At 43.2% G+C, this 21,176-nt stretch overlaps 1 protein-coding gene across 4 annotated transcripts in view; it reads left to right on the top strand.

Annotated features, from left to right (window-relative positions):
• Positions 1 to 21,176, top strand: part of ST7 (suppression of tumorigenicity 7) — a 233,005-nt gene that overhangs the window by 102,752 nt on the left and 109,077 nt on the right. For all 4 annotated transcript variants that reach the window (XM_045002252.1, XM_045002251.1, XM_045002254.1 and 1 more), the window contains exon 2: positions 12,883 to 12,965. In XM_045002252.1, coding sequence (XP_044858187.1) covers positions 12,883 to 12,965 — 83 coding nt within the window. The remainder of the gene's footprint in view (positions 1 to 12,882; positions 12,966 to 21,176) is intronic.

The raw sequence follows: 21,176 nt of genomic DNA, 5'->3' as shown, positions 1-21,176 counted from the left end.
TATTCAGCAGATTATCTACCCCTACACCCAAGTCTTTTTCCGAGTCACTGCTTCCCAGCATAGAGCCCACCATCCTGTAAGTGTGGCCTACATAATTTTTCCCAGATGTACACTTTTACATTTAGCCATATTAGAACACACATTGTTTAAAGCACATTGCAATCTGGAATGTTTTCAGTTAGATATCCTGTATGTGTACCGCACTTACCCATATCCCTGTTACACAAAACAGGATTGTCATCAGGACCTGAGTGCAAACTTCAGTGATATCTGAAGAGCTACCATAGAAACCTCCCAATCATCAAAAGCGTTTGATACCCTTGAAACCTCCACATAACCTGTGTTATATTGTCATGGTCAAAGTTAGTGCTAAACCTTCCCTGAAAATTCCCAGAAATGTAGGAAATGTGGTAATAGATTTCCTCATACTGTAGCACCTTTCCATTTGGTACAAATTACTATAAGACTATCTCAACAGAGTATCTTAAAAGGTGGGGCATTAATTATAGGAATAATGAATCACACTTGATGAAAAAATAATTTTCCTACTTTCAATGCCACATTACCCAGTGCACCAATATTGAAAAAATATTACTACACTTTCCTGTTCTAAAAAACCAAAACGAGGAGTCCTTGTGGCACTCATTTTCCCCATAACAAACAGCAGACATTATGTAAGCAGGAAGCACAGATATATTTTCAGTAATAGGATAATGACATTAGCTGCTATGCATCCTGGGCAGGTCTCCATGAACTTGCTGCCTCTTCTTATTTTAATGTTGTTCACAATCATCTCACAATTTCTTAGATACCAAGGTGAACAGCATCTTTGCAATTCCTAAAATATAGAGGTTGGATACAGGAAGATTCTTGAGGTTAGAACATAGATTCCTTGAACAAGAGCAGGGAATGTTACAAACACATTCTGCTCAGCCAGTGCAAGGAGACACCTAATAGTGCTCAGGCACAGCCTATCTTAGGTGCCATGTTGATGTTGACAGTTGAGTGGATCAATATTTTTCATTTTAAGATTTTTTTTCATTTTTTTTAAACAAAAATGGCTTTTCAGTCAAAACAGACATTTTCTGTTTTGGAATATCTGTTTTTGACAAAATTTGTAGATTTTTTTTTTACAACAACAACAAAATATGCTAATTTTTTGGCAACTGAAAAGTTTGGACCAGACAGGTGACACTTTTCAATTAAACCAAAAATTTTTGTCTGACTAGCTGAAAGTTTTCAGTTTTTGGTTGCTGAAAACTAAACAATTTTCAGTGTTTGTTTTTATGATGAATACCTGAAACATTTTGTAGAAAAAAATTCAACAACAATGAAAAATGTTTTGTTTTCATCAACATTTTTGTTTTTTTTTGGAGGGATGGAAAATGCCCTAACCAGCTCTAGTTCTCAGCCAGTTAGTAGGTCACCACACAGTTTGGGGTGGGAGGGATGCATGAGGGGAGAAATCTCAGGCTCCTTCCCCCTTTCTCTAAACCAGGGGTAGGCAACCTCTGGCACGGGTGCCGAAGGCGGCACACAAGCTGATTTTCAGCAGCACTCACACTGCCTGGGTCCTGGCCACCCGTCCGGGAGCTCTGCATTTTAATTTAATTTTAAATGAAGCTTCTTAAACATTTTAAAAACCTTATTTACTTGATATACAACAATAGTTTAGTTATATATTATAGACCTATAGAAAAAGACCTTCTAAAAATGTTATAATTATTACTGGCACGCGAAACCTTAAATCAGAGTGAATAAATGAAGACTCGGCACAGCACTCCTGAAAGGTTGCCGACCCCTGGTCTAAACCATTTCACTAAGATTTTGCAACAGGAATACTCTGTGCCTGCCCCCTCGTTCTCCCTGTCACAGGGGTGGGATAGCCTTTTCTGGGAGTTAGACTTTGCCTACCAGTGCCTAATTAGTTGCTTCCCAGGTGATTGATTTGAGATGAGGGATCAGGTGATAGCTTCTTGGTCCCCTGGTCCTTGGATAAAAGGCCAACCAGCAAGTCTTATGTGAGAGAGGTCCTCTGTCTCTTTCTGTCTCTCTAAGGGGCAGGAAGACGACTAGATATATGCACAAGATTATTGAAAGGGGCCACCACTTGACCCCAGAGTTCAGAGGTCTTCCTACAATGCAGGAGTCTGTGAGACTTTTTGTCCTTTGTTGATGTTTCACAAATGCCAGCAGTTGGTCAGTGTCTGAGTTATCACCCAGCAATGAGGGTTGCCTATTCTAATCTTAATTATCTAAGGCATTGAAGCTGCTCCTCATAGCAAACCTTTAATGAAAGGTGCTTTTTGAACTAATAATGAACATAATGATCCTTCCAGCTGCAAGTGCAAAATCAAATGGAATCAATACAGCCTTGGTTTAGCATGTCAGAAAAGGGCAAAACCTATTCTAGCTGTAGGTTGAACTGTGCTGATCTGGTGCTTAGAACAAAAGCCATTAATTGTCTTAAGTGACTCCAGATAATGATGTTTAGTAATTGGCTTTCATTTTAGTACAGCTTTAAAAGGCTAAACCTCATAAACCTATGTAAAGCCTCAGTCTAAGGTATAGTAAAGGTAATAGGCACATTAGATTTAACAAACACCATATAGCCTATCTATATTTTTCCAAAATTTGCTGCAGTACTTAGTATCATTTCATCTAATTAGCCCACTGTGCAAAGAAATAAACTGAGATAGCATTCCAGTTATAGCATAAGTGGGATTGCTTTGTGAGAGAATATTTAGCAAGATGCAAATTTATCTGGCTCATGATGTGTGCTGTAGCTTTCCTTCCAGAGAGCTGGATTTTCTCTTGCTGTACATACTGTAGTGCTTTCTCTTACAAGAGGAAGGAGCATGATGCATGTCTAAAAGGAAATAGAGAATGCGGATAAATGATAATATTCAGAAACCACATTACCAGCACAGTGCATCAAGGCTTCTCATTTTCGAGCAGTGTGATGTCAGAACTTATCCTACTTTTCTCCGACTGATGTGTACATGATTATAGAAGGGGACCACAACTTGACCCAACAGTTAAGATGTCTTTCTGCAATACATGTTCTGATCATGCATGCAAGCAGTTTCAGTCTGAGGAGTTTTGTAGTGCTGCATAGTGAAGAAAGGAAATCCCCAGTCACAACCACACTGGAACACTTCCTCATGCAGTATTGCACTAAAGTACAACTAAGACAACAGAGAAGTCCTGGATGTCTTAAAATGGTATAGATCTGAAATGCTGACAGGGTCTTATATGAGTTTGCAAACAAAAAAAATTAATTATAAAGAAGTTAAGGTTGAAAGTGTGTTGCAGTAGAGTCCAGCTAACAAGCAGAAACAATATTATACTTTACACAAATTCTCCAGTTGAAAATCCCCCCAACCACGAGACTGGCTGGAGAGGAATGGAATCAGTTTGTCACAGCCATATCACCCTTCATCACTCATTCTCATTCCATCCATCTTACACCAGCTGCTCATTACTACTGTTGTTGTTATTTGTGTTACTAGCAGTCCCACCTGAGATCAGAGCATTGTGCTAGACCAAGGTGGGCAAACTTTTTGGCCTGAGGGCCACATTGGGGTTGCAAAACTGTATGGAGGGCTGGGTAGGGAAGGCTGTGCCTCCCCAAACAGCCTGGGCCCCGCCCCCTATCTGCCCCCTCCCACTTCCCCAGGGGCGGCTCTAGACATTTCGCCGCCCCAAGCACGGGGCGCTCACCGAAGCCGCGGGACCAGTGGACCCTCCGCAGGGACGCCTGCGGGAGGTCCACCGGAGCCCTGCCTGCTGCCCTCCCGGCGACCGGCAGAGCGCCCCCCGCGGCATGCCGCCCCAAGCACGCGCTTGGCGTCCTGGGGCCTGGAGCCGCCCCTGCACTTCCCACCCCGACTGCCCCCCTCAGAACCTCCAATCTATCCAACCCCCCTGCTCCTTGTCCCCTAACTGCCCCCTCCCGGGACCCCCCGCCCCAACCGCCCCCCAAGACCCCACCCCCATCCACCCCACCCCTGCTCCCAATCCCCTGACTGCCCCGACCCCTATCCACATCCCCACCCTCTGACAGGCTCCCCGGGACTCCCACCCTTATCTAACCCCCCTGTTCCACATCCCCTGACTGTCCCCCCTGAACCTGTGCCCAATCCAACCACCCGCTGCTCCCTGCCCCTTATCCAACCCCACCTGCTCCCTGTCCCCTTACTGGCCCCTGGACCCCCCTGCCCCTTATCTAGCCCCCTGCCCCTTTACCATGCCGCTCACAGCAGCATGTCTGGCAGCCGCGCCACACGGCCAGAGCTAAACACGCTGCCGCTCTGCTCAGCAGGAGTGCGCAGCCCTGCCGCCCAGAGCACTGCCCACGCGGTGGCGTGGCTGTGGGGGAGGGAGGACAATGGGGGAGGGGCCGGGGGCTAGCCTCCTCGGCCAGGAGCTCAAGGGCCAGGCAGGATGGTTCCGCAGGCCGGATGTGGCCAGCAGGCTGTAGTTTGCCCACCTCTGTGTATGCTAAACACATACAAAAACAGAGTAAGAGATAGTCCCTGCCCTAAGGAGCTTACTACTGAAAGAGACAAGACAGACAAAGGGAGGGGGAAGATACAAAGGCACAGAAGAAAGATGAAGTGACTTGCCCAAGGTCACACAGTAGGTCAGTGGCAGAGTTGGGAATGAAACCCAGGTTCAAAGTGCCGCCCAGCAGCTGTTATCCCCATCTAGAGTGATCAGATGTCCAGATTTTATAGGGACAGTCCCAATATTCAGGGCTTTGTCTTATATAGGTGCCTATTACGCCCACCCCCACCCTCGGGCCTTCATTTTTCACACTTGCTATCTGGTCACCCTATTAATCCCCAGAAAATGACTTATTTTGGGTTTGTTCTTGAATATGAGAAAACCTCAAAGTATGAAACATGGATTTTTTAATGGCGGTGCCATTTCAGTTGGATTGTACATGGTTTCTTGCTGCCAGTACATTAGCCAGTCTGAATGCTCTGACTGACCCACCCTTCCATTCACTTTACAATTAGCAGTAGCTGTGCAATGAACTCATGTCACCATGGTATTGTGAAGACCAGTGGTAATGTCCCTGATCTTTTGCAGCATGGTGCCCATGCTACAGCAGATCTGCATCACAATAGCTGCTTTCATGCAGTATGAACTGATCTCTCTCTCCATATCTGTATACTCAAAATCCATAAACCACGGAACTCAAGATTCCTTTAAATACCCGTTACCATAAATAAAGACTCATTAAAGGACTGAAAAATATTTAACTATTTTTAAAATGTTTTAAAAATACTTGGAAGTGTAGAAACATTAACATGTTTGTAATTGCCGAGAGCCACATACTCTACTTGAGTTTTGATAGCCTGGGTTGGCCTTATGCATATTTGACACCAGAGAATAATTTGCTGGCTTCATCACCTCCCCCAAAATGCTGAAAGGGAAAAACTATCAGTGGAGTAGTGAAAGGTGTATGCTTCAAACCAGGATGTTTTCTTACTCAATTAGTCAGCATTAGTACAGGTCCAGTGCTTTGATAATGTAAAACTCTGTGTAGGTTGCCAGATATTATTCACGTGAAGCTAGAGGCTGCTTTTATGCCACATTTTGCCTCATCATTTTTCTCAGCAGGGCCCTGATCCACAACCACTGAAGTCCACAGGAGTCTTTTCCATTAACTCCCGTGGCCATTGGAACAGGCCTCAGATATCTGAATCTGACTCTGATTCAGGCCTTTTGCGCTAGCATGATGGTAGGTGGCTGAACTAAGTAAATGGGCATCCGGATTTTCCTGTGCACCGCACAGAGATGCTAATTGTTTCCCGTAGAAGCAAACGTGATCATTTCCAAGGCACTGACATTTTCAAGTTTTGATTATTAATTTACACCAAGAGACCTTAGAGCAGGAAGCTACTTAAAATTTGCAAGAATTTGGTTACATTTGAAACACACACTAGCTCTGTTAAACTTTTAGGTGTTTTTTTTTCTTCTTTGGTAATTTCTTTAGAATATTTGGAGAAGTAAAACCTCTTAATAGCTTCCGAGGGAAAACCCCTATAATAGGACTAGGGTTTTTCCTGGTGCACACCCTAATGCATGGTTAACCTCCTTTTCCTCCTTTATTTATATTTGAGGGGAAGAAGGGCTATGATACTCATACACACCCTCCAATCTGACCTAAGCACACTTGTCCCAAATGAGTTATGGCCCTTCTAAAGATGGTTAGGGGGAGGACAGTTTGAAAGGGTAGACATGAAATGGCTCACTTAAAACTCAAGAACTTGTGGCTTTCCTCACTCTGAAGCAGGAATTTTGAACATTGGTTTGTCTGAGTGGGGCCCTTGAACTTTCACCTACTCCTTCATTCACCATTGTTGCACTCCGACCCTGTCTGTGAGCCCTATGTTGCAGTAATAACTTTAAATCTAAGGGTTATAACTTTTGAGACTGCAGTTATGGAGGGTCCAACAAGCTGCATTAAGATTGAGTTGAGTATTAGACATACATCGGGGATTCAGCCTCTTTGATATGTATGCAAAAAACAATGTATCCTCCACAAACATGCAGTTTGCTCTTTCAGTACAAAATACATTTTCAGTGAATTTATGAGTAAAGCTGTTAATTAGCCTGAGTTAAAATTAATTTTAAAATGGGTCATTTAAAGTATCTAGTAATCTGTGTTAGATCCTTTCCCCCCTAATGATTTGAATAATAGAATAACTACAGCCTGCAATATATTCAGTTATTTCCACAAACACACTAAAAATATTTCAGCCATCTACAAAAGCCTTTGGAAGCAATTGGGATTTAACAATAATTAAAGCGAATAGGCTCTTTAGGAAAATCAGGCAGTTGAATATAGAAAAGCTAAATCCCAGCTTCCACTAATGTTCAGGCAGAACTCCTGTTGACTTCAAGGAGAGCACAGTCTGACCACATGTTTTCTCCTGTATTTAGTCTGATGGATGTGGAAATACAGGTTTCACACTGGAAAACAATTTGCTTTAATAATGAAACATATGGGGGGATTAATACTTTGTGGCAGAATAATTGGCATGGGTTAATAGTTGTATTACTCTTTCAATTGAAGAAAAAAGCAAAGTGACTGAACAGACATAGGCCAGATAATCAGCTGGTGTAAATCAGCATAGCTCCAGTAAATGAATGGAACTATGCCAGTTTGCATCAGCTGAGAATGTGGCCCACATATTCTGAATGTCTTGTAGCCCTTTTTGTAGCAGCAATGGTATTGGGGTATGTCTACACTGGCAGAGTTACAGCACCGCTCAGAGAGCGCTAAAGGGAAACTGCTGTTGTGTGTTCACACTGTCAGCTGCCTGCACAATAGCATGTTCACACTTGTGGCACTTGCAGCGGTATTTGGAGCGGTGCACTCTGGGCAGCTATCCCACAGAGCATCTCTTCCTCTTCTGCTGCTAAGAGTTGTGGGAAGGCAGAGGGGGCCATGGGGCGTACTGGGTCCTGTCCGAATGCCTCATGATGCATTGCTTCACATCCCAGCAATCCCTGTGCTTCTGTCCGTATTTGGCGCCATCTTTCAACGGTTTGTGTACTGCGCACCATACCTCTTTGGTCTGCTGCTTGCTCTCACTAACACGTCACGAGTGGCAGTGGAGTTATTCCTTAAACTACAAAGGCAAGAGGAGTGCGACACTGACCTTGCCCCGCATAGTAGCTACGACGTGAGATTGCTTGTGGCATTCACAGAGGTGCTGACCACAGTGGAATGTTGCTTTTGGGCTCGGGAAACAAGTACTGAGTGGTGGGATCACACTGTCATGCACAGTAGTGGCTGCAGAACTTTCAGATGAGGAAAGCACACGTTCATAGGAATGTGTGATGAGCTTGTCCCAGCCCTGCAACGCAAGGGCACGAGAATGAGAGCTTCCCTGTAATTGGAAAAGTGTGTGGCGATTGCACTGTGGAAGCTGGCTACTCCAGATTGCTACCAATCGGTTGCTAACCAGTTCGGAGTGGGAAAGTTGACGGTTGGACTTGTGTTGACAGAAGTGTGCAGGGCCATAAATTGCATCCTGCTCCGAAAGACTGTGACTCTGTGCAACATGCGTGACACTATGGATGGCTTTGCACAAGTGGGCTTCCCTAACTGTGGCGGGGCGATAGATGGCACACATATTCCAATTCTGGCACCAGACCACCTAGCCACCGAGTACATTAATTGGAAGGGGTGTTTCTCTATGGTTCTCCAGGTGCCTGGTGGATCACTGTGGGCATTTCCCGGACATTAACGCAGGCTGGTCCGGAAAGGTGCATGATGCATGCATCTTACGAAACACTGGCCTGTTCAGGAAGCTGCAAGTGGGAACTTTCTTCCAGGACCAGAAGATCACCGTAGGGGAAGTTGAAATACCCATTGTGATCCAGGGAGACCCTGCCTACCCCTTAATGCCGTGGGTTATGAAGTCATACACGGAGCAACTTGATATCAGCAAGGAGCGGTTCAACAACAGGCTGAGCAAGTGCAGAATGACTGTTGAGTGTGCTTTTGGCCATTTAAAGGCCTGCTGGCGCTGCCTATACAGGAGGCTGGACCTGGCTGATGATAGTATTCCTATGCTTATAGCCGTGTGCTGTATGCTCCATAATATTTGTGAAGGGAAGGGTGAAAGCTTCACTCAGGGCTGGACCACTGGGGCTCAGAGCTTGGGGGCTGAATTTGAACAGCCAGAGACTAGGGCTATTAAAGGGATGCAGCATGGGGCCATAAGGATCACAGATGACTTGAGGCAGGAATTTGAAGCTGAAATCCACTAATATTTGTTGCTATGCTCGGGAGTGCAGTGTTTGTAGTGCAAGGAGGTGATTGTGATTGGTGCAGACGATGCACTGTGAAGGTTTAAGAAAATTGCCTGTTGCTTTGCAGGGCTCTATTTGCTTTCAGTTAATAGAATAAAGATTGCTTTCAAACCAACACAATTCTTTTATTAGAAAACAAACAGCCAGAGGAGAGAGACAAACAAAAAAACACATCAGCACTGTGGTGAATGGGGGAAGGGAGAGTCCCAGGAGGAAGTGGGGTCCCGAGACGGTTAAAGATTTGTGTATGTCTAGGTATCATATGTAACCTTGTCTTTTGGAGTACAGTGGAGTGGGTACTGCACTTCAGCAGGGCTAAACTGCAGAGGGATGGGTATTGAGTACAGTGGGTACTGAGAGTCCACAGGGCTGGACTGTGACAGGGCAGGAGTGGAATGCAGCAGGTACAGACTGGAGCCAGGAGGTTGATAAGAGTGTGCTGGCGGTGTCTGGGGGGCACATGGGATAGAGTTTTGCGACAGAGGCCACGGGGAGGGCGGGCGCAGAGCTGCTTGGTTTGTAGTGCTAGTAGCACCTGGAACATGTCTGCTTGGCATTCCATAACTTTTAAGAGCCGCTCTGTGGCTTTGTTCTGGCACGCCGCATTCTCCTTTTGGTTCCTCTTCTGGCTGTCCCACCACTCCTTCAATTGTTGTTTTTCAGCTGCGGAGTGCATCATAACCTCACGCAGAAACTCCTCTTTAATTCTTCGTGGCTGCTTTCTAATTCTACACAGCCGTTCAGCCGGCGATAACAAAGAGGAAGGCTGGGCTCCCAAGGTCATATCTGGGAGGGGGAGGGATAGCTCAGTGGTTTGAGCATTGGCTTGCTAAACCCAGGGTTGGGAGTTCAATCCTTGAGGGGGCCATTTAGGGAACTGGGGTTTAAAAAAAAAAAGGCTAGGGATTTGTCCTGCTTTGAGCAGGGGGTTGGACTAGATGACCTCCTGAGGTCTCTTCCAACCCTGATAATCTATGAGAGGGAGTGGGGAGAAGTAGAGCAGTGGCACACCGGGGGGAGCAGACAGAGTGGAGGTGAGCTAGCATGGGAGGTCATGGGGGCCCCCCAGGAAGCAATGGAGAAGGGAAATGCTGCACACCCAGGGGAGGAGGCTGGGAATTTGGGGAAGAGGTTTAGAAGGGGTGGAGTTGGAGAGAGGCCAGGGGGCGTGAAAAAAAAGGGGGGGGGGCGGCCAAAATTTTTTTTGCTTGGGGCAGCAAAAATCCTAGAGCCGGCCCTGGCTGCTCCTCTGCCCTACTCCATGGAGAGGCAATCTAGAGATTAACTGGACAGAGGAGCTTGAACAGTCCTCGAGGTGGACACATTTTCCCTGATGTAGCGTTCATTCAGTGTGGTTGATAATGATAAGACCTGGGTGACTGTGCTTAACTCATCTGCTCTCAAGACAGAAAATGCTCATTTTTGCAACAGTGCCCTCTCACAACTCAACAGAAAATGCTGCTTTCAGTGATATGGACAGAATCAATATTCCACCAAGATTCCAAATGGGCCCTGTATCAGTGTCCCAGTTTGTAAAGCTGGAAGGCACCATAACTTTAGTGTTTTGGTAAATCACTCAGTCTTTGTCATTAAAACACTGGGAAATCAAATCCCACTTGGGCCATGTTTCTGATTTAATATGACAAACTCTAACGTTTCGTGCCCCGTTAGGTTACTCCTGCACACCGGAACTGAAGGGGAAGCACCTCAATAAAGTCTGCTGCTGTTCACCCACTGAAGTCATCATTGGCATTGTAGCAAAGTAATGACTGGCACACATGTACAGCAATATCCCAGCAGATGTTTTTTTGCAGGAATATATTAGCCTAAGAAGTGCAGTAGATTTAGTTGGCAGACTATAATTTTATCAGTGACACCATCAGGGTTCCAGTTTGATTATGTCTCAAGCTTACATTTGCACTCCAGAATGAGGAACATTTTCTTCAAAAGGATGTGTGGGTGGTTTGAATAGAGCAAAGCTATTACAGTCTTTGCATTTCTCTTTCTTCTCAGTATAGCTTGGGGGTAGATGTAGCAAGCACTAATGTTTCATAGTTAGTTTGTATTTGAAAAGAAATAAGGTGCGATGGAAATCCTGAATATTGCATCTGTTCCTCAACTGGTGTAAATAAGGATAGCTCCCATTTAAGACAATGAAATCAGTGAAAGTAGGTGAATTTACACCAGCTAAGTTTTGGCTCACTATTGCTTCCAGTTTGTTTGAGGGGTAAAACTAACACTAACTAAAAAGGACGGGGTCTGGTTCTTGACTCCACCCTGCCAATTTGGTGCTAGTGTAAATTCAGTAGAATGAAAAATCACACATACACACTCTTTAACAATTTCTAGTTCCTTCAGGAAAAAAATATGAGAAAAGATGCGTGCAGAAACAACACAAAGCTGCGGCATGGCAGAGTTTCAAGTTCTATGTGATTCTTTTCTGGAAGACAATCCTGTTTCTTACTGAATATTGAAAATTAACCACGTGCCAATGAGAATTAATATCATACCTTCGTTATCTCCTCTCCATATTTCAGTTTAAGTTTGTTTAGCTTCAAGGATCATTCTTAAAGACACAGAAAAGAACCCACCGGCCTCCCCATGCCTTCAATCAGGGTTTTAAATGGCAGTTTTATAGTTAGATACAAGTCTGTTAGGTGTGTTCAGAAAACAAAACAATAAAGTGTACAGTGCTGGGCGTCGCCTGGGCAATATCTCTGACTGCCCATCAAGTCTGAACCTGTGTAAGTCATGGGCTAGATCACTTTGGGTGGTGCAGAGAGATGCAGTGTCCTCCGGTGAGGATCATAACACTCTGGGATTGGAAGGATTTGTATGTAAAATCTGAAAGAAATTAATAGGGATCAAACCAACAGGATTCCATACAGGCTATTCCAGAGCCCTGTATAATTGAATAGGGAATGATTTCATTGCTAGAGAGTTGGGTTGGTTTGTTGGTTTGTCCAATTCTAAAGCAGAGCTATAATTCTGTATTAAATTCTGTAGGATGGTCCAACAAAAAACTATAGAAAGTTGATTATTTTCTCTCAGATTCTATAGGATTTCTCCGTAAGGGACTGAGGGGGAGCAGCTGGTGATTCTACTGACAGTGCTGTTGGAGGGCTTCATAGAAGGCCAGTTAGCCTACCAGGGCTGAATTCATTCTTCCGTGGCTACGCTGGCCATGACTCCTCCCCAACCAGCATGCCTGGTTTTGGGGGCTGTGCTAGCCCTTGGCAGGGCCCCCAGTGATTCCAGAATGAACTAGACTGGTAAAGCTAGTGGGTTTTTCTCCCTAGTCAATCCATCTGCCATCACTGTAGTATCCGAGCAACTCACAATCTTTGATGTATTTTCCCCTCCCAGCACCCCTGTGAGAGAGGGAAGTGTTGTCATCACCATTCTACAGATGAGGTGCTGAGGGACAGAGAGACTAAGGGCCAGATTTTTAAAGATCTTTAGATGCCTAAATATGTGGATAGGTGCTTAGTAGAATTTTCAAAAAATGGGAGTTAGCCACCTACATGCTTTTGAAAGCCCATTTGGCACCTATCTGCATCTTTAGGTACCTACCTACCTTTAAAACATCTGTCCCCATATGGCTCGTCTGAGGTCACAAGTCTGAAGCAGAGCAGGGAGTTGAACCCAGGTTCAGATTGATTCATGATTCCCCATGATAGGTTAGGCAGATGAAAGATACTGTATTGTCTGCCTTAACTACGCTGTTGGCATTTAGCTTTTCAAGAGCTTTAAAATGCAGTGATGGCATTGTGCAGTGCGGAGTGGAAAAGGCCAAGTGAGTATGTAAGTGATTTGTAACTCCTTGTGATGAACTCTGGTGTGAAAATGAATTCCTGTATGTAGAACATTGGGCTGCATCTTATCATGTGTGGGCAAACTAATACAGATGTGCTTTATATGATTTTATTTTTAAGGTGAGCAAGTACCATAATTTATTCAAAGTGGGGGTGGAGTTGGTGGGGAAGCCGAAGGAGAGAACCTGTCCTGCTGTTGTACTCATGATTTCCTCTCTTTCTCTTTCAGTGAGTATGTTTTTGAACACATTAACCCCCAAGTTCTATGTTGCCTTGACAGGCACTTCTTCATTAATCTCAGGTCTTATTTTGGTAAGTATTAGATACAATTATTTTTATTTAACAAATTTCTTGTTATCCACAGTGTGATGGACACTGTCATGATTCGTAGGGGCATCATTTGGATCTGTCTTTTGTTCCTCTTTTATGTTTGTGCAGTCCAAGAAATTCTTAGTATTTTTTTTCCAAAACAAATGCTTCAGTGTCATTTCTTTTTAAGGAAAGAATAACTGCCAGCAGCCCAGCACTTATGAGCAATCCTATAATAATTCAAAAATGAGTTTTCATGTCAAGGGTTGCCATAAACAAATATAACAAAAATAAAAGCCTCCCTTAGAGGGGAGAGAGAGATTCAGAGGTGTGTTCTTTTTAAACTGTTAAAGCTGGTGATGGCTGTGGTAGAAGTATCTCATTAGAAAAAGTGGGGGAATTGATACTGGTAATGAACTCAATTTCATTGTCTTGTTTACAAGGGATGATTATTAAAACAGAGAAAAACATATTTTAAAATATATATATAGTAGGGCTGTCAAGCGATTAAAAAAATTAATCGTGATTAATTGCGGGATTAAAAAAACTAATTGCACGATTAATCGCACTGTTAGACAATCATATAATACCAGTTATTTAAATATTTTTGGATGTTTACTACATTTTCAAATATATTGATTTCAATTACAACACAGAATACAAAGTGTACAGTGCTCATTTTATATTTATTTTTTATTACAAATATTTGCATGGTAAAAAAACAAAAGAAATAGTATTTTTCAATTCACCAAATACAAGTAGTGTAGTGCAATCTCTTTATCATGAAAGTTGAACTTACAAATGTAGAATTATGTACCAAAAAAACCTGCATTCAAAAATAAAACAATGTAAAATTTTACAGCCTGCAAGTCCACTCAGTCTACTTCTTGTTCAGCCAATCACTCACAAACAAGTTTGTTTATATTTGCAGAGATAATGCTGCATGCATCTTGTTTACAATGTACCTGAAAGTGAGAACAGGCATTCGCATGGCACTGTTGTAGCTGGCATCACAAGATATTTACGTGCCAGATGTGCTAAAGATTCGTATGTCCCTTCGTGCTTCAGCCACCATTCCAGGAGACATGCGTCCATGCTGATGACGGGTTCTGCTCAATAACAATCCAAAGCAGCTTTCTTTTTTGGTGGTTTAGGTTCTGTAGTTTCTGCATCAGAGTGTTGCTCTTTTAAGACTTCTGAGAGCATGCCCCACACCTCATGCCTCTCAGATTTTGGAAGGCACTTCAGATTCTTAAACCTTGGGTCAAGTGCTGTAGCTATTTTTAGAAATCTCACATTGGTACCTTTTGGTGTTTTGTCAAATCTGCAGTGAAAGTGTTCTTAAAATGAACAACATGTGCTGAGTCATCATCTGAGACTGCTATTACATGAAATATGTGGCAGAATGTTGGTAAAACAGAGCAGGGGACATACAATTCTCCCCCAAGGAGTTCAGTCACAAATTTAATGCATTTTTTTAACAAGCGTCACCAACATGGAAGCATGTCCTCTGGAATGGTGGCCGAAGCACGAAGGGGTATATGAATGTTTAGCATATCTGGCATGTAAATACCTTGCAATGCCAGCTACAAAAGTGCCTTGCAAATGCCTCTTCTCACTTTCTGGTGACATTGTAAATAAGAAGAGGGCAGCATTATCTCCTGTAAATGTAAACAAACTTGTTTGTCTGAGCAATTGGCTGAACAAGAAGTAGGACTGAGTGGACTTGTAGGCTCTGAAGTTTTACATTGTTTTGTTTTTGAGTGCAGTTATGTAACAAAAAAAATTCAACATTTGTAAGTTGCACTTTCACGACAGTGAGATTGCACTACATTACTTGTATGAGGTGAATTGAAAAATGCTATTTCTTTGTTTATAATTTTTACAGTGCAAATATTTATAATAAAAAAATATACACTTTGATTTCAGTTACAACACAGAATACAATATATATGAAAATGTAGAAAAACATCCATAATATTTAATAAATTTCAATAGGTATTCTATTGTTTAACAGTGCAATTAAAATTGTGATTAATCGTGGTTTTTTTAATCGTGATAATTGTTTGAGTTAATCACGTGAGTTAACTGTGATTAATCGATAGCCCTAATATATATTGGATATCTTGATAATGTCCTTTTATAATATACATGCTCTTTTAAACCTCTCAGACCCTGGTCTTGCAAACATGTATGCTGGGGTTGGCCTTAACACCAGCATAGGACTAAGTTTCCAAACCAGTGTATCTGTTCACAAGAACTCAATCACATTGGCCACATTCACGGAAATAAAATGAGAAGAAGTGTTGAATCCTCAGGGTGTACAGTATCATAGTTATTATTATGCTGGTTTTCAACCTTGATGCTGGGAGCTAGTTTGCTACTTAAACAAGCAAGGTTTGTCTTATATTTTTATTGCTGCTCAGTCATTGTCCAGTCCTTTGTTTAAAAATAAATCACACATTTATTAACTTTCTGATTACCATAGTTATGGTCTCTCCATTTGTAGAGTGCTTACAGGAAGCTCTGCATTACAGCAATAACCTGAAACAGACATTATGACCCCTATGCCCCTCCTCACCCTATGTTGCTTGGTGCTGCAGTAAAATAACAATGCAAAAATACTGTTATCTAAGCTGATATAATGCATTATAATCATGTGAGTTTGGATTCAGATCTGTATTTTAAAGTTTGAGCCCATCTATAGAAGAAATGTGATTCTAGATGTGTACCCAGCACTTCCACTATCTCATCCTTATTCTTCCCCAGTCTGTCACAGCCTGGTACACGGGGAACCAGCAGATTTCAAGTAAAACATCAGGTGTGCTGCAGCTGTTCAGAGAGCTGCCTTGCTTCAGTGTTTACAAGCAACTGAAGACAATTACTTAATGACTGCACCTTGGGCATTGTTCAAACTGCTTGAGCTGAGCCCCAAAGCACAGAACAGCTCTTCAGAGAAATCACTTCGGAATATGGTTGGAGAGGTTCAGCGGTCACATTCAGACCAGGTGTTAGCTAGTGCAGCTCCTTTGAAAAGAATACATTCAAGGGAAGGTGCTGTGTATTAAATTCAATACCCTTGGAAGTTAAACATATTAACCGCCACTAACCAGCAGGGCTAGGAAGGGCGGGAGAAATATAGTGGCTCCACTGGCATAGCTCTGTGCTTGGTGATGGGGAAAGAGGAGTGAAGGCAGTCAGAAGAAGTAGCAGGAGGGACTGGCTGTCCCTTTGGAAAATTCTGATGGAACTTAATAGGAAGGAAACCAACAGAGTTCTATAGAAATTCCTTCTCAATCAATGCAATTTAGTAGAGTGAGATCTTATATATAGGTTTGCCTAGCCATCCTGTAGAATTCTATAGCAAGGCTGTATTCAATTCTATAGGAGGGTTGAAAAACTATAGAAGGGTTCTCCTTTTCTGTTACATTTTATGTGGCTTTTCTAAAATAGGTGACTCTAAGGAATGGGCGCTAGTGGGAGAATTGCAAGAAGGAAGTGGGTCTCTACCTGCGGGATATATGTCTGACTTGTGTGAAATGTTGGGGAGTGATGAATGAGAGGCAGCAAGAAGCATTCAGGTCCATGATTTGTGGAGGAACAAAAAAGGCAGCATTAGAAAGAACCAGAGGGATGCAGGTCTCTAAGTCGGGTAGTGCTGGAGCCTAGGCAGCAATGTAAGGTGGTGGTTGGGAAGCCTAGAAAGGTGGTGGGTGGGAAGCCTATTTATCCATGACTCACCAAGAGACACTGTAACTAGTTACAGCACAATCAGAGTCTCTGGCATGGGGGCAGAGCATTCCCATTGGCAGGACCCCACCCATGGAAACTGTGCAAGAGGAGATTAGACTGTGTGAGCTAAATGTTAGATCTACTCCAATAACGGAATCTCTCTGTATGACCGGCCCACAATGAGCAAGTTGGAGGAAATAGAGAAGAGGGAGGGGGAGAGGTATAAGAAAGATGGGGAGCAGAGGTGTACCCTCAGTACTGCCTTTAATTGTCTGGTGACTAGGTACCACAGCTTTGCATGCCTGAGAGACACTTGAGATAAGTAAATTGATTAGACAGGTAAAAGCCAGGGAGTCAACATTATAGACAAGCTTTGACTGGGAGGAGGGTCAACGAACTGGGTGATGGGAAGGGAATTCAGCAGAGGAAAGCTGTGGTAAAAGTGATCTGTGGTCAATCAAGACAGCTGTGGGAAGTTGTTGAGAAGTAGTACTAGGAGAACACTGGTCCATTTAGCCTGGTAACTTCACCTTTTCTAACTACTCTAGCATTTCTAACAATAGGCCCAGCAATATGGTAAACTATCTAACTATCACCAAGCATAATATAGACTATTTCACAATAAGTGCAATTCCAGAACACCCATTCTTAGTACTATATTAAAAATGAAAATCTTCAAATGAAGATTAAATGAAAATCTTTTCTAAAACAAATATTCTCTTGTCATATCTAAATTACTGTGATTTTTGTCCTGCTAGTTGTGCTTATGTTCTTTGGAATTTTCCACCATATGGTCTGCTTTGGCAGATTTCGTCCCACTGTGAATTGGCTGTAATTACTAAACAGAAGGAGAAATCACAGCTATGGCAGAATTTTAGAAGAGTGGCAAGTGATGGTATAGAAGACACCTCACTCATCTCGTTTCCAATATATAGCAATGACTCCTAGTGGTGTTCAGCTTTGGGGAATAGAGTGTTATATGCTAATCTCAGGTTGCTCATATGTAACGTGGTACTTTCCCCTGTCATTTTCCCTCTCTTTTCCTCTTACTCCTTGGGTGGAATTCTGGCCCCCCTGAAGTCAAAGTGTGTTTTGGCAGTGACTTCAGTGGAGCCATGATTTCACCACTTCTTTCCAGTCTGCATAGCTCAGGAAAGTAAAGAAGACTCCTTTATTTCTGTTACAACCAACCTCGCCATTAGTTGTCTACATTACATAATTTAAAATGAACAACTCAGGTGGCACAAATTAATTCCATCCTTGCTTCTGTCCCTTACAGGTCATTCATGGGATAAAATCAGGGCCTAAATAAAGCCCCTAACTGCACCACACATACAAGCATATCAGGGAACTTGGTTTCAACCCAGATGTCTCCAGCTTGGTTCCAATTTGTAGTGTAGCAGAAATCACTTAAGAAAGAAAATTTCTGAAGAGATGATATTTTGTTTTTCTAATTCTGTCTCAGGCTGCAGACTAGACTCCCATACATCCTGAGCAAAGCACTGGAACACCAGGATCTGCTGTTTCAATGAAGCAGATGTACACATTTTCAAAGGTGCTGTGCACCTTACGTTCTCACTGATTTCAGTCGGAACTGGGGTTACTAGGCACCTTTGAAAATAAACCCACTATCTGCTACAAATGAGGGAGTAACATTTTGAAAAACACATAAATGACTTAGGAACCTTAGTCCCATTTTCAAGGGACTTAGGCATTTAGAGTCATTGGGGCTAGGGTGGTGTTTATGCAATGTATACAGTACTTAATTTGAGTCCAGGGCTAAGCCCCAGCACCTCTACACTTGGCAGTTCATAGCCCTGGTGTCTCTGGGCTTGCCACGTCGGTTATGAAAGTAAAAAAATTGCCTAGAATTCAGAATTCACAAAAATCAGGATGCATTTATGTTCTTAGCTGTCTGCAACCAACTGCCCAGCTTGACAAATGCTTGTGAACCTGGTTCTGTGTGTTTGCACAGCCTTGTCTCCTCTCCTCTCCTCCATGGGTTCCTTTTCTCTCCTATTCTTCCCTTTTGATTTCTTCAAGGGGAGCAGTTTCTGGGACTTGGAGTTGTCAGAAAGCACTGTGAAGTAACTCCTTTCAGCAGTCTCCATGTAATAAAGTCCTCCCACCTAGGAAGTGCCACCTAGAGCTCAGTGAATAATGGATTTATCAGTTCTCTGGCTTTGTGCACTGTAGGATGTAGAACCGCATATTCGTTGACCTCCTGTTTTATGTAAATTGCCAGCCCGTATTTTGGGTGCTAATTGCTGGCTATGAGTTTATAGCCATTGATTTTGTGAGTTAGGACACTCACCTAGGATGTGGGAGACTGAAGTTCAAATCACTCTTCTTATTTATACAAAGTGGAACAGCCCCAGTGAGGAGATTGAGAAACCCCCACACCAGAATATCCCATAGCCCAGTGGCTTGGACACTGTCCTGCAGTATAGAAGATCCAACTTCAAATCCCTTCTCCACATCAGGCAGAGGGAAGAAATAAATCTGGATTTCCTACATCTTAGGTGAGTGCCCCACCCATTGGGCTAACCCTGATAAATGAAGTGGCAGTACCACCACCATCTCTTTTTCCTCTGTCCATTTTGTGACTGTAGTCCTCCTTTTCAGTTCCAAACAAAATGTTTCATTTCAACATTGCCAAAACCTTTGGATTTTTTTTTGTGATGAACTTGATACAAACCCCTGAATAGTTTCGGTCAACCCAAATCTGCATTTTTCGGGGAATAAACTATTAGTCTGAAAAAATTCTCCCGTTGCTCTGGTGCCACCTTTTCCATATTGTACTGTGATCCTCAATGTTTTCTAGCTACGAGGCTAGGAATTATGGGACACCTCTATTGCTCATTCAGTAGAAGATGGTGGAAGATGACGATCTACACGCAGTCCACCCTGTTAAGTGGGAAACCATGACTAACATCATAAAACTGGTGACCAAACATCGATTGTCAACATCCTGGTCCAAAGAGCAACAAAATAAGCCTACCTTTTCAGGGCCAATTTAAAAGGTAGATTGCACGTGGGGTAAAGGTCTGCCAGTTGAACGTTGAAGGCCTCTCACTGTCCAAGTGTGACTACCTGGAGAAAATGCTGAAGACAACCAACATCAATGTCCTCACCCTCCAGGAGACACATGTTGCAAACAAAGAAAAAGCCTGTTGCTACAAAATCAATGGCTATCAATTCATAGCCAGCAATTACTGTACAAAATATGGGGTGGCAATTTACATAAAACAGGAGATCAATGAATATGTGGCTCTACCTCCTACAGCGCACAAAGAAACAGCTATGATATCCTTGCGCATCGGCAAGCTAATCATCATTCATGTATAAACCATCTGGTGCATAGTGGCCTCAACCAACTCTGCAAAATGCACAGGACCCTGCTGCATTTGTGCACAACTGTAATAGTCACCACACAGAATGGGCCTGTGCAGCAAACAATATTGCAGGTGAAGAACTGATATACTGGGTGCTGGCAAATTATATGCTTCTCCTTTTTTATACAAAACCGTGAGACACTTTCTACTTTTCAAGGTGGTGCAGAGGATACTGCTCTGACCTGATGTTCATCTCTAAAGATGATACAGGCACACCGATACCCCATTGCGGATCACCCTCAATGACTTCCCGAAGAGCCAGAACAGACCAGTACTGACCCCAAATCCCAATTCTCTACTCAAAACTGGCACCGTGCTGGAACTTCATAAAAGCAGACTGGGCCACTTTCAGTATGACTGTGGACAGGACAATCTCCCATATTTTCCCAGTGCCAAAGACTTTGACTGTTTTATTGTGCTCCTCATCTCTGGTGTAAAGAAGAAGATCCCCCGAAGCCACATGTCATTGAACACTCCTTGGCTCTCTGCAGTCCAGCAAGAGCTCCTCCACAAATCTGATGAGTGTGGAGACCCAGAAATTGGAATCTCTGGATGCAGCAAGACAGAAATGGTGACTTCAATGTGTAGAAGGTCTAAACTTCACACACTCAAGCAGACGCACCTGAAATCTGCTTGAGACACCTGGGGGCTGCAAATCCCCCACAGGCCACTAGGCTGCAGGTGAAAGCCAACGCCATCATGCAAAACTTTTGTGGACATCAGAACAACCAGTGGACAAACAGTATCTCAGATAAGTCCAGCATCAGCGTTGGCAGGTGATGTCCAAACGCGCTCCATTGTCCCAATGGACATTGATGCAGTCATTGCAGCCACAAAATTGGGAAAAGTGGCAGGAAAAGATGGTATCTCTCCTGAGTTCCTATATAACCTTGGCCCACTCGCATGGAAATGGAGGATGCAGCATTCTGGAGTCTGGTGAAATCCCCCCATATGGAGAGAAGTCAAGGTCATTGCACTCATAAAGCCTGGAGAACCTGAAGATCACTCTTCTAGTTATAGGCCAATCTTCCTTTTGAGCACCACCTGCAAGGTGATGCAGTGTATGGTGCTGAACCGATTCAGGCCC

The sequence above is a fragment of the Mauremys mutica genome, chromosome 1, assembly GCF_020497125.1.
Source record: "Mauremys mutica isolate MM-2020 ecotype Southern chromosome 1, ASM2049712v1, whole genome shotgun sequence".
Taxonomy (NCBI): domain Eukaryota; kingdom Metazoa; phylum Chordata; order Testudines; family Geoemydidae; genus Mauremys; species Mauremys mutica.
The sequence above is the reverse complement of the archived record's forward strand: the minus strand, read 5'-3'. Positions and strand labels throughout refer to the sequence as shown.